The sequence below is a fragment of the Aedes aegypti genome, chromosome 1, assembly GCF_002204515.2.
Source record: "Aedes aegypti strain LVP_AGWG chromosome 1, AaegL5.0 Primary Assembly, whole genome shotgun sequence".
NCBI classification, from domain to species: domain Eukaryota; kingdom Metazoa; phylum Arthropoda; class Insecta; order Diptera; family Culicidae; genus Aedes; species Aedes aegypti.
This window is the reverse complement of record NC_035107.1, coordinates 10,704,512-10,716,775: the sequence shown is the minus strand read 5'-3', so window position 1 is coordinate 10,716,775 and position 12,264 is coordinate 10,704,512. Positions and strand designations below refer to the sequence as shown.

The 12,264-nt window shown below is 42.1% G+C and overlaps 1 protein-coding gene across 3 annotated transcripts in view; it reads left to right on the top strand.

The window, feature by feature from the left end:
- Positions 1-6,949, top strand: part of LOC5574317 (plexin-A2) — a 247,689-nt gene extending 240,740 nt beyond the window's left edge. For all 3 annotated transcript variants that reach the window (XM_021838880.1, XM_021838879.1, XM_021838881.1), the window contains 8 exons: positions 1,976-2,515; positions 2,591-3,191; positions 3,255-3,436; positions 3,501-5,464; positions 5,542-5,723; positions 5,793-5,923; positions 5,987-6,132; positions 6,205-6,949. In XM_021838880.1, the coding sequence (XP_021694572.1) occupies positions 1,976-2,515; positions 2,591-3,191; positions 3,255-3,436; positions 3,501-5,464; positions 5,542-5,723; positions 5,793-5,923; positions 5,987-6,132; positions 6,205-6,372 (3,914 nt within the window). In that variant the 3' untranslated portion in view covers positions 6,373-6,949. The remainder of the gene's footprint in view (positions 1-1,975; positions 2,516-2,590; positions 3,192-3,254; positions 3,437-3,500; positions 5,465-5,541; positions 5,724-5,792; positions 5,924-5,986; positions 6,133-6,204) is intronic.
- Positions 6,950-12,264: the final 5,315 nt, after the last annotated feature.

The following is a 12,264-nucleotide window of genomic DNA, read 5'->3' as shown; positions in this document are numbered from 1 at the left end:
GTGACGTTGGCCATTGGCCCACACAAATCCGTGTGAATGAGCTGTAAAGGCTGGGTAGTCTTCCGATCGGCCTTCTGAGGGAAAGGGGGACGGGAAAACTTCCCCTCTAGGCAACACTCGCAGACGATCTTCTGCCCGCAGTCCACCAACTTAAATCCCGTGGCCAACTGCTGTCGTTGAATCCGATCAATAACCGCTGGATCACGATGGCCGAATCTTCTGTGCCATGTACACTACCCGCCATAAGTATGGAATCGCATCATCTAGTATTGCAACACCTCAATTGAATATTGCAGCACCCCAAAAAGTTTAGCATCACCCGTAAGCTATTACACTAATGACGCAATATCTTGGAAACCTTACTTTCTAGAAAGCTGCGGTCTTCAGCAAAATTGTTCAGAAGCCTTACGGCGTTCATCAGCTGAAATTTTTAATGCGCCATTTTGCCGCTACGTGGCGCTAGTGTGCATGTAAATTGCACAGTACTTTCCACCTGCGAACTACGCTTTAAGCTAAGTACGGACCTGGAACGTAAAGCACTCAAGTAAAGTTTCTCCTTTTTACCAAAGTAATTTTGACAGCTGATCCAGTATGAGCGAAATGCCGCTTTTACTTGCGGAATAATTGAGCGGCACATTTTTCCGTTCGGAAACGTGACAGCTCCCTTTGATTTGTACGACAGGCGTTACCGACGTTATGAAATCGGCTCTACTTTTCAGCAGCGCACAGCTAAAGTAATTTCGGTAGCGGAATCATTCCTTTACCGTTTCTTGCCCTATCCTTTTGCACAGTACTTATGATCAGCGTACCAGCCGTTAACGTTTAAAATTACGTTTTTTGTTCAATACTTCGCTAGGAACACATTTTTGTACTATCACTTGCATCAGGTGTTATTTAGTCACAGTATGAGGTACGTCATTAGTAATTTTCATTATTTTTACGAGTAAGTCATCATCACTCACTTTATTATAGTAGCTTTTTGTATAACTACCTAGTTATACGATGGTTTGCTAGTATTGGTCTACTATTCATACTGTTTGCTTCTTCTCTGTTGTATCTATCTATCTTCTATCTTCTTTTATAAAAATGGAGTGGTGTTTGTATGTCACGAAATGGCTTGAGAACAGGACAATCGATTTGCACAATTCTTTCACTATTGTCTTCTTTAAGGGTTCCGACGTGTTCAGGCGAAGAAAAAGTTTAGAAATGTTTTCGGAAAAAACGGAAGTAAATTAATATTAATTTTGTATGGGATGTTTCATGGCATTTTTCAGCAGCCTACTTGATGACAAGACGATGTTTTCCGGGACCACTAGTCTTTAATAGGCGAAAATTTCACATTCATAGGAAATTAGTACAAATTGATAGTCCTTCAAAAAAGTCTCTCGAGATGCACTCAAGTAGTCGAAATCGTCTCCTAAATGCTTGAAGGTGATGACTCACAGTGGTAATATAATGTAACATTGCATGTGGCTTCGAGTGAGTTTGAGAGTTGCTTGATTGGACAATCAATCTGAATGTGAAATGTGCCATGACGTCACTCGTAAAATAATATTGTTACCTGATAGAATAGAACAAATAACCTCATAATCCCATTAACTATTCCATAACTTCAACATATTTGCACGATGATTTAATATTGTTAGGAAATATAAGATATTCACTGATAGTTGAGCCTATGATTATCTGAGTTGTAGTATCAGAAGACAATATTGACAATCCGAGTGTCAATTAGAAGATTGACAGTCAAAACTTCGGCAAAGTTCGGCGTCGGAATTATGTGCTTCGCCGATGCATAAGAATTGCTTTCATCGGCGTAGCATGCCGAACTTCGGTGATTTTTTGTTGGTGACTTTTTTTTTTGAACTTCTTTCTAAAGCTTATTTGAATTTACAAAAACACATGACTATCAAGTCTGCCCTCTTATGGATTAAAAAGCAAATATCTAATTCCTAACCTCTCTCCCTTTTTCCAGACCACTTCAACGCGCAGCTCTCGATCAAAACCTCCCAGGGGCCGGACATCGTGTCGACCAAGTTCACGTTCTTCGACTGCAGCACCCACCTGTCCTGTACGCAGTGCGTCTCCTCGCAGTTCCCGTGCGATTGGTGCGTGGAAGCCCACCGCTGTACGCACGACACGGCCGAGAACTGCCGCAACGACATCCTCGTGACGGGCATCAGCCGGATCGGGCCCAGCTACCGGTCCGGGCCCGGGTTCTGCCCGACCATCAACGTCACCAGCGACGGGCCGGAGATCCTGGTGCCGGCCAAGTCGAAAAAGTCCGTCAAGGTCAAAGTGCATATCATCGGTCAATTCATCGTCCAGACGCGGTTCGTGTGTCAATTCAACGTCGAAGGTCGGGTGACCAGCGTCAACGCGCAACTGCTCGGCGATACCATCTACTGTGATGCCATGGATTTCACGTACGCGGCCAAAACGCCGAAGCTGACGGCCACCTTTGCCGTCATCTGGGGCGGCTCCAAGCCCCTGGACAATCCTAATAATATTCATGGTGAGTTGAAGCTGGAAGCTTAGCACATAATACGGTAACTGAGTTAACGGATCGTGTATTCTTCTCTCATTCCAGTCGTAATTTATCGCTGTAGAGAAATGGCCGATAGCTGTGGTGTTTGTTTGGCGTTAGATGACAAGTATAAGTGTGGTTGGTGTTCGTCGTCTAATACGTGTGAGGTAGAGGATCATTGTGGCATTTCGGGCAAGGTGGAAGGTCAGGAGAAGAAGGACTGGTTGAACAATCAGCAGACGTGTCCCAATCCGGAGATTCACTCGTTCGACCCGAAGACGGGACCATGGGAAGGAGGTACCAACATCACCATTCGGGGCATCAATCTGGGCAAGAAGTTCGAGGACGTGTACGGAGGGATCAAGATCGCCGGCATCGACTGTATGCCGTTCCGGGAGCTGTACGTGCAGACGAAGGAGATCGTTTGCAAGGTGGATGGACCAGGGGTGAAGAGCCATCGATCGGGGCGGGTCGTGGTGCAGATTTCAGATTTCAGGGGTGAGTCAACGTATGATTTCGTGTTTGTCGATCCGGAGATCACAGACTTTGGGCCCAAGTTTGGGCCGATCGCGGGTGGAACGATCATCAAGATCGTGGGAAAGGACTTGAACACCGGCAGCCGGGTGAACGCGTTCCTCGACCAACATCCGTGTAAGATTTTAAGGTAAGTTGATCTTCGATCACTTTTGATAGATGAAGAATTGATAATCGATCTTCTCTTCAACAGTACTGATGAAAACGAGGCTACATGTCAGACCACGGAAGTGTCTAATCAGATGCAAGCGAAGCTGCGGATGGAGTTCGACAACGGCGCCCGTGAGTTCAACGGCGATCTGTTCGAGTACGTTGCGAACCCGTCGATTGACTACGTCACTTCCGGGGACCCTGGACAAACGAGGATCGCTAGAGGTTCGTTCATATATCTTCTTTCAAATTCTACTGCTATATTCATAACGCAATTCTCATTTCACAGGAATCCCCGCCGGAGGCATCAAGATCTACGTAATGGGTCAGAATTTCTTCTCGATCGAGAAACCGCGAATCTACGTCTACTACCGCAATCAGATCTTCCTGAACGAATGCAAATCGGTCTCGAACAAGGAAATGCACTGCCTGTCGCCGGAAATCGACCTACAGGAGGACGATACATTCCAATCGGACGAACCGCTGCAGCTGGAGTACGGCTTCGTCATGGATGAGGTGAAGTCGGTTCAGAACCTCTCCACCAAGTTGGGCAGCAAGTTCGAACTGTATCCCAATCCGGTGTATTTCGAATTCGAAGAAAACCTGAAGCACTTCAACAGCGAGTATCTGACGATCAACGGACGGAATCTGGATCGGGCGTGCAAGGAGAGTGACGTGGTTGTCAAGATCGGTGATAATGCCATTTGTAACATTACCTCACTGTCGCGGCACCAGCTAACCTGCCGACCGCCGATGAACCAGGAGAACAAGAAGGTCAACGTGAAGGTGATCATCGGAGGCTCACTAGAGTACGACATCGGCCAAATGAGCTACTCCTCGGCTAGCATACTGCCGAGCATCAACAATAAGGTCATGGTGTGGGCCGTCGCGATCAGTTTGGTGATCTTCTTCCTGATCGTCTTCGCGTTCGTCATTGCGTTCAAGAAGAAGACCAGCGAAAACAATCGGGTCCTGAAGAACATGCAGGAGCAGATGGACATTTTGGAACTGCGAGTGGCGGCCGAGTGTAAGGAAGCCTTCGCTGAACTGCAGACCGAGATGACGGATCTTGGAGGTGACATCACTTCCGGAGGCATTCCATATCTGGACTACAGGACGTACGCGATGAAGATTCTGTTCCCGAATCATGACGATCACGTGGTTCTGCAGTGGGAGAAACCGGAACTTCTCCGCAAGGAGAAGGGATTGAGGCTATTCGGACAGCTGGTTATGAACAAGACCTTCCTGCTGTTGTTCATCCGGACGCTGGAGAGCAATCGATACTTCTCGATGCGAGAACGCGTCAACGTGGCTTCACTGATCATGGTGACGCTGCAGAGCAAGCTGGAATACTGCACGGATATTTTGAAGACACTGCTAGCGGAGCTGATCGAGAAGTGTATTGACGGCAAGAGTCATCCGAAGTTGCTTCTACGGAGAACGGAGTCCGTAGCGGAGAAGATGCTGTCGGCGTGGTTCACATTCCTGTTGTACAAGTTTTTGAAGGAATGCGCTGGCGAACCGCTGTACATGCTGTTCCGGGCGGTTAAAGGTCAGATTGATAAGGGTCCAGTGGATTCGATCACGCACGAGGCAAGGTATTCGCTGAGTGAAGAGAAGTTGATCCGGCAGATGATCGAGTTCAAGGTTTTGACGGTGTACGCCAGCATAACGCAACCTCCAATTTTGTGCAATAATATCGAAATGATTCCGACCAATACGGAGAACATTCCGGTGAAGGTGTTGGACTGCGACAGTGTCGGCCAAGTTAAGGAGAAGTGCTTGGATACGATCTACAAGGCGATTCCGTGGAGTCAACGGCCGCGGAAGGAAGATCTGGACCTCGAATGGCGCACCGGAAGCTCTGGGCGCGTGATCCTCTACGACGAGGACTCTACCTCCAAGACTGATGGCGAGTGGAAGAAGCTCAACACATTGCATCACTATCGCGTAAACGACGGCGCCTGCCTGAGCCTGGTGCCGAAGGAAAGCTCCATCTACAACATCACCCTCATCGGGAACGACAAATACTCGGAGAAAATCCACAAATACGAAACACTAAACATATCGAAGTACGTGTCCCCGTCGCCGCCGTTCAGCCGAGCCGGCAGCCCCATGAACGTGGACATGCAGGAGAACAGCATCAAGTACTGGCACCTGGTCAAGCACCACGACAGCGACGGCTCGAAGGAGGGCGAACGGGTCAACAAGATGGTCTCGGAGATCTACCTGACCCGGCTGCTGGCCACCAAGGTATTTAAACGGTTTTTTATTACCCGTTTTTATCAGAAGAGGTATACCAATTCATAAATCTCTTCTTTTCTTTCCAGGGCACCCTGCAAAAGTTCGTCGACGATCTGTTCGAGACGATCTTCAGCACCGCACATCGAGGTTCCGCACTACCACTAGCAATAAAGTACATGTTCGATTTCCTAGACGATCAGGCTCTCTTGCACGGCATCACCGATCCGGAGGTGGTGCACACCTGGAAGAGCAACAGTTTACCGTTGCGGTAAGTGTCAACCGAAACCTTAAGGAAATGTTGATGATCCTAACGTCTTTGAACTTCTGTGTTTTTCAGATTCTGGGTAAATCTCATCAAAAATCCTAACTTTGTGTTTGACATCCATAAGTCAAACATAGTGGATTCTTGCCTATCGGTTGTGGCTCAAACCTTCATGGACTCATGTTCAACCTCTGATCATAGGCTAGGTAAGCTCATCGATTGAAGTGATCGTGAAAGGTCGTTCTAACCGTTCTTCTTCCAATCCACAGGGAAAGACTCACCTAGTTCTAAGCTTTTATACGCTAAGGATATTCCATCGTACCGCGAATGGGTGGAGCGATATTATAGTGACATTCGAGAGATGGCCGCCATATCGGATCAGGATATGAACGCCATGCTGGCCGAAGAGTCGAGGGTAAGTGTTAGTGAAGATCCTTCGAATGATCGCATTACTCATTATAACAACCCTCCCTCAATCCCCTCTCAGCTCCACACGACCGAATTTAACACGAACTGCGCCCTGCACGAGCTCTACCAGTACGCGGTCAAATACAACGAGCAACTGACGGTCACCCTGGAGGAGGACGAATTCTCCCAGAAGCAGCGGCTGGCCTACAAGCTGGAACAGGTGCACTGTATCATGTCGGCTGAGTAGGCTGTGCAATCCTCCAATCCTCACCACCAAACACTGAGCGAAAACAACTGTGTAATTTTTGCTAGGCTAGGTTCGCTAAAGTGACTGCAAGCAAAAAACAAAAAGTATCGATGAAAACCCATGTGAAACTGTAAGCTAAACAAAAAACAAGTAACAAACATTATTAAGTGGAAAAAAGAGTGTGAAATTTATTGTCGAATGCAAACCCAAGCAAAAAAAAAAACATAAGCATACAACAGTGTCGTATATTCTATTTTTAACAGTCGCTTTAATTGAGAAAAAAACGAATTGGAATGCATTCCTCTCGGAGCAAACTTAGGGATGCGAAACAGAAAAAAAATTGGACAAAAAGCAGCCACCACAATTACTGTGTCACTGTGTAAACGTACGTGTAATTAAAAGCGCGCATCATCGTTTATGATACGCGCGGTTCAGAAACGGAAAACAGCAAAAGTCTTTACATAGCAGCAAACAAAAACATCAAAAAACAAACACAACATCAACAACAACCAGACGAAAAACGTGGACAAATTCTTATAATAATAAAAATATCTCATATAGCTCAAAAAAAAAAAAACAAGAAAAGTCTAAATGTAATAAAAATGAAAATTGTGTAATTGATGTGTTATAAGTTATTACTAAAATATAAGCTGATGATTTTATTAGTAAAACTACAAACATGGCTTGGCTGATCATTGCGAGAAAGAAACGTTCTGGTGGATTTCTCAGACCTAATTATTACCTTCAAAGTATTTCTCACTATTTTGGCAAACTTGTTGAGATAAGGGGTCGTCCGTAAACCACGTGATCATTTTTTTCTGATTTCTCAACCTCTCCTCCACCTCGTGGCTCTGCGTGGATGCTTTCATATGAACGAAACATAAAGTTGAAAATTCGTATGTAAGCTATCTTATTTGTACTGGTAATAAATAATATGAACATGGGAAATTGTTAAATCTATTCTATAGTTTATAATTCAACATCAAATTTCCAAGTAATTAGGGGAACTTACGTATTGTCGGCAGCCTAAGCAGTTGAACTTTTAGGAAGGCAATTATACACAACAACAAAGCACAACAATTAACAGGAGACACCTGAACTACGCTTGAGCACACTTAATTTATTAATTATTATGCACAAAACACTATTTTGTTCTCTAAATCGTCTATTTCTCCTCACCAAAGTCACGAGGCACTTGTTCTTTTATTGGCAATGCAATTACTATTGTCGGCAACAAAATTGTTCTCTTCGGCAATCCAAAAAAGTACAAAAACTAGGTTATGTATTGGTAACTTTTCGTATTTGTTGACAATGCCTGCAATTGAACGTCACTCATTATGATCTACTCGTTGAAAGGGCCAATGCAGAAAAATACAGACTACACTGAGAACAGCATTGCAGTTATAAATAGAATAGCTGAGAGTCATACTGAATACACAACGTCACTAAATTTGTGCAGACTAAGGCGCCGTCCACAAATTACGTAACGTTGCGGCTCAAACACGAAATTTACTTTTTCATACGAGGACTGTTGCGGAGGGGGGAATGGTCGAACACGGTTCTCTTGATTTGTTCTTATTGCGTATCAATTATATATGCGGCGATCTGGACTATAGAAAAGCTCGAAAATCTTTTTTCAAAGAAGGAAAAATTTCCCACCTAGCAAATTTTCGTCCTTTTGTCCTTTCGACCTTTTGTCCATAAACGCGATAGACGAGGGGAGTGCGCACGAGCCTATCGATCAGAAGGTTCTTGGTTCGATTCCAGGTAACAGGATTCAAAATCCCTCTCATTTACCATTATCACGTCTATCTTTTGATACTATCAAATGATACTATCACTATGGGTAGTGATAGGGATACTATCACTTCTTGAAAAATGATGAATAGAAGGTAGACTATATTATCTCTATCAATTGATAGACGGATGGAGATACTATCAGAATTTTTTATCATTGTTGGATCAAGCATATCTTTATCATCTATCTTTGGGTAAAAATATACTATTTGCAAAATTCTATAGCTATCCCTATCTATCCTATCATTGATACAAATACTGCAACCAAAATCTTGCGCATAATGGGAAAAGGCCAATGAAAATAAATCAAGGTATGTTCTCATGGATATTTTCGGAACGGAACGACGAGAGAATGACGGCAATCGATGTCCGACGTCGTTTAGAAATCCAACATGGCGGCCTCCGGTTTGGTAAAATCGTAGAAAATCCATGTAATATGGGTATTTGCGGAATGGGCACGATGAGGGGATGACGAAAATCGATGCTCGACGCCATTTTGAAATCCAAGATGGCGGCATCTGGTCAAGGAAAATTGTTGAAAACCCATATGGGTATTTTCAGAACGGGCACGACGAGGGGATGACGAAATCCAAGATCCAAGATGGCAGCCTCCGGTTTGGTAAAATCATTGAAAACCCATGCAATATGGGTATTTTCGAAACGGGCGCGACGAGGGGATGACGGAAATCGATGTCCGACGCCATTTTTAAATCTAAAATGGTGGGCTCTGGTTTGGTAAATTCATTGAAAACCCATGCAATATGGGTATTTTCTGTACTTTTACTAATCCGGAAGCCGTTATCTTGGATTTCAAAATGGCGTCGAATATCGATGTTCATCATCCCCTCGTCGTGCCCGTTCCGAAAATACCCATATGCATGGGTTTCCAACAATTCTTACACTCCTGAAGCCGCCACATTGGATTGCTAAATATGGAATTTAGTTAATTTTCAATACCCATCGTCCAACAATTTTTATTCTATTTTTATCAATTGATAAAGATAGAACCTCTATCATTGTTATTTGAGAGATGTTGTACTGATGGTATCATCATAAGAATTTTATGTTTTTTTATCCCTATCCCAGGATACTATCACTCTATCCTCTTTCTCTGATAGGAACCATTCTCTCAGTGATACTATCAGGATGGACAAGAAGTGATAGTATCATCTGGCTGAACTGGTAGTATCAGTTGTCTATCAGATAGATGAATAGTATCATCGTCTATCTGATAATTTTGATGCCTGCCCGTGAAATATATTTTTTCAATGAGAATACATATTTTTTTTAGCCGAACACATCAAGTCAAATTGCGAAATTTGTTCAAAAATAAATGAGGACTTACGCATTTTTGGCCAAATCTCAGCCCCAATGACGGTACTTGCACATTTGTTTTCAATGTTCCACGATGTTTTTCTGGTTTATGAATATTGTTCGATCCATTCGGATCAACTTTGCCAGTAAAATTGATTTGCGTTCCTATTATTCTCAGTGTATGAGAAAATCAGAATAGGCCCTTTGCAAATCAATTCACTTATGACTTGACACAAAAACATCATCCTCTGATTGCCTGTAGAACAACAGGAGTGTTGCCAAAATAGTTCAACTATTAAAAGACGTATCTTTTATATGTATTCCAGTATATTGAAGATTATGCCCTACAATCTACTAATAAGAAAGTATTAAAAGGATCAATTGTTACCAATGCATGCTTTGTTGGCTAATTCCAATAAATTAATTAGATGTGTTCTATTTTTTCGGTGAATTTAAATCGTGAATAATAAATGCACCGCAATTGAATATGGTTTTCTGGCAACCTAGTCCAGCAATAAAAATTGATTGCCGAGGAAATCAAAGTGCATTAATTTCAATTTGTGATTTAAAGCATAAAAATTAAGTATTTTCGAGTGCTTTATATACAAATCAAAAGTTCAATAGTGCATAAGTGATCGGTGCGTAGCTTGTGTGAAAAAATTGGCATTGGAGCTGAGAATTGGACCTTTTAAAGTGGTGAGTTTTTGTAAGCTGTTCTTGTGTTGTTTTATTCGGCAGCTCACGAATGACGATAATTTCATAAGTATTTATTTGATTTAATGATAAAACCCATGTTATATAATATTTTTGTGAAAGATGTGATTTACATGGAAGATTATAGTTCAAGGAATTTGTTGAGTACATTGAAGTTAACTCTTGTTCCATAGATAAATTTAAACAAGGACGATAAGTTAGTGTTGCCGAAAATACCCTCAGGGTGCCGAAGCCATCATTTACCCTACCTTTGAAAATTATCATGAAATACTTCAAGCAAAATGTGTCAATTTCTGACATTCAAACGATCGTTTGAATAAGCATTTTCCATAGTTTGAAAATATATAATGCCCAACTACCTTATGCGTCTCCTTAGTGGTTTGGTGATTTCAATTGATGATTTGACTTTTCTGTCTGGAGTATGAGGCAAAAGTGTGAGAGCGGTCCGAATAAGACTCATGGAAAGTCCGCACATTTATATTTGTATGAAATATGTTGTGAAATCAAAATCTCCAATCACCATTCAAAATAGAAGTGTTTTGGAAGCTCGATAACGTGGAGGAATCATACGTAATGGGTTATTTTTCCTGCTTTTTGATGACTTTTCACATTGAGGCCTTAAGTGTACGTAATATTAATCAAAACGGTATATTATTTTAGAATTGTTGGTTAAAGCTTACGGAATCCAAAAGATTTTGAAAAAGTTTAGGATTGTGTATAAATAAATGATGCATTATTTAATTATTTCTTAATGAAATTCTCAGTCAGGGAATTGTTTTTCCGGCTAACGTTTTTGAAAACCAACTACTTACACTGACAAGTGATAAAAGAGGCCGAGCTCCGATGCCGGGTTGCATTTATTGAATTATTATGCTTAGCTAGCGCATTCCGTGCCCTAACACCTGACCGCGTGGCGTGATGCGCCACGTCGTGTTCCTATTGGCTAATCCACCTAACAGTTATTCCTAACTCTCAAAACAGGATTTTTTAAGAAAAAAAAAACTACGAAAAATTCTGAATCTAAATTTCCTACTCATTATGTACAGAAATTTTCAATGATACAATACCCATCATTATTCTGGTGGTGTTTTTTCCGGGGTTTACAATTTTTTCAGGAGTTGAATTGCGATATTTATAGCGGTATAATTGTAAGCAAAATAAAACTAAACCCATCCTTTTTTTACAATTACCTTTTTTTCTGCGAACTTTCGAAAAATTATGATAATTGTAATCGGATAGTTGGCATAATTAAAGAAGTTTTATAATTATTTATGGTTGTTTGTGGACGCTAAGGACTTCTGACAGCCAGAGTTGGAGTATTGAGATTCACACTAGATAGGCCAAGCTTCGCTGATGAAGGCAAAAAGCCTTGGAAGTAGCAAACACCCATTGAAAGACAACTCAAACCTAGGCTGCTTGATGAGATTTACGTTTGTAGTGAGGAGAGCCAAGTGAATTTCGCGAAATTCAAGCCTACTATATCCAGCTTTTTACGCTAGCTTGCCATAATATTGGAATCACCTCCTTTTGACATGTTTTGCATGCAATATAATTTTCTTCTATCTCAATCGAAGCAAGTTTCGAAGAGATGAATTTTTTTATGTTGACAATAAGCTTTACCCTTCTTGTTCTCTGAATATTCAAATTATAGTATGTATTTGCTTACTTTTCTAATGCGTTTCCTTCTAGTTTAGGTTTATAAGGAGCGGTGATAAGTGCCTAATTCATGATAGTATCATTTGCTACAAATCTATAGGTACCGAAACAAATTTGGTAAAATGGTTTTAATTGAAAAAAAAAAAAATGTCGTCAGACAATAGACCGCTGACCATGCCGCTCTAAAACCCAACGGCTGAAAAAAAATTTGGATCAACGCTTTTGAATGAAATGTTTGTATCAGGTCCGTCCCACTCGGGCTCAGATTGGGTACCACTTCTAGTACTGCATTTGGTCCCTCGGTAGTGCAATAGGTACCCAAGTTTGACAGATCGCAGTACACTTTGAACGGCATTCTAGATTACCTTATGAGCCATAAAATTTTAGGCAACTGCAAGGGACATGGGGGTC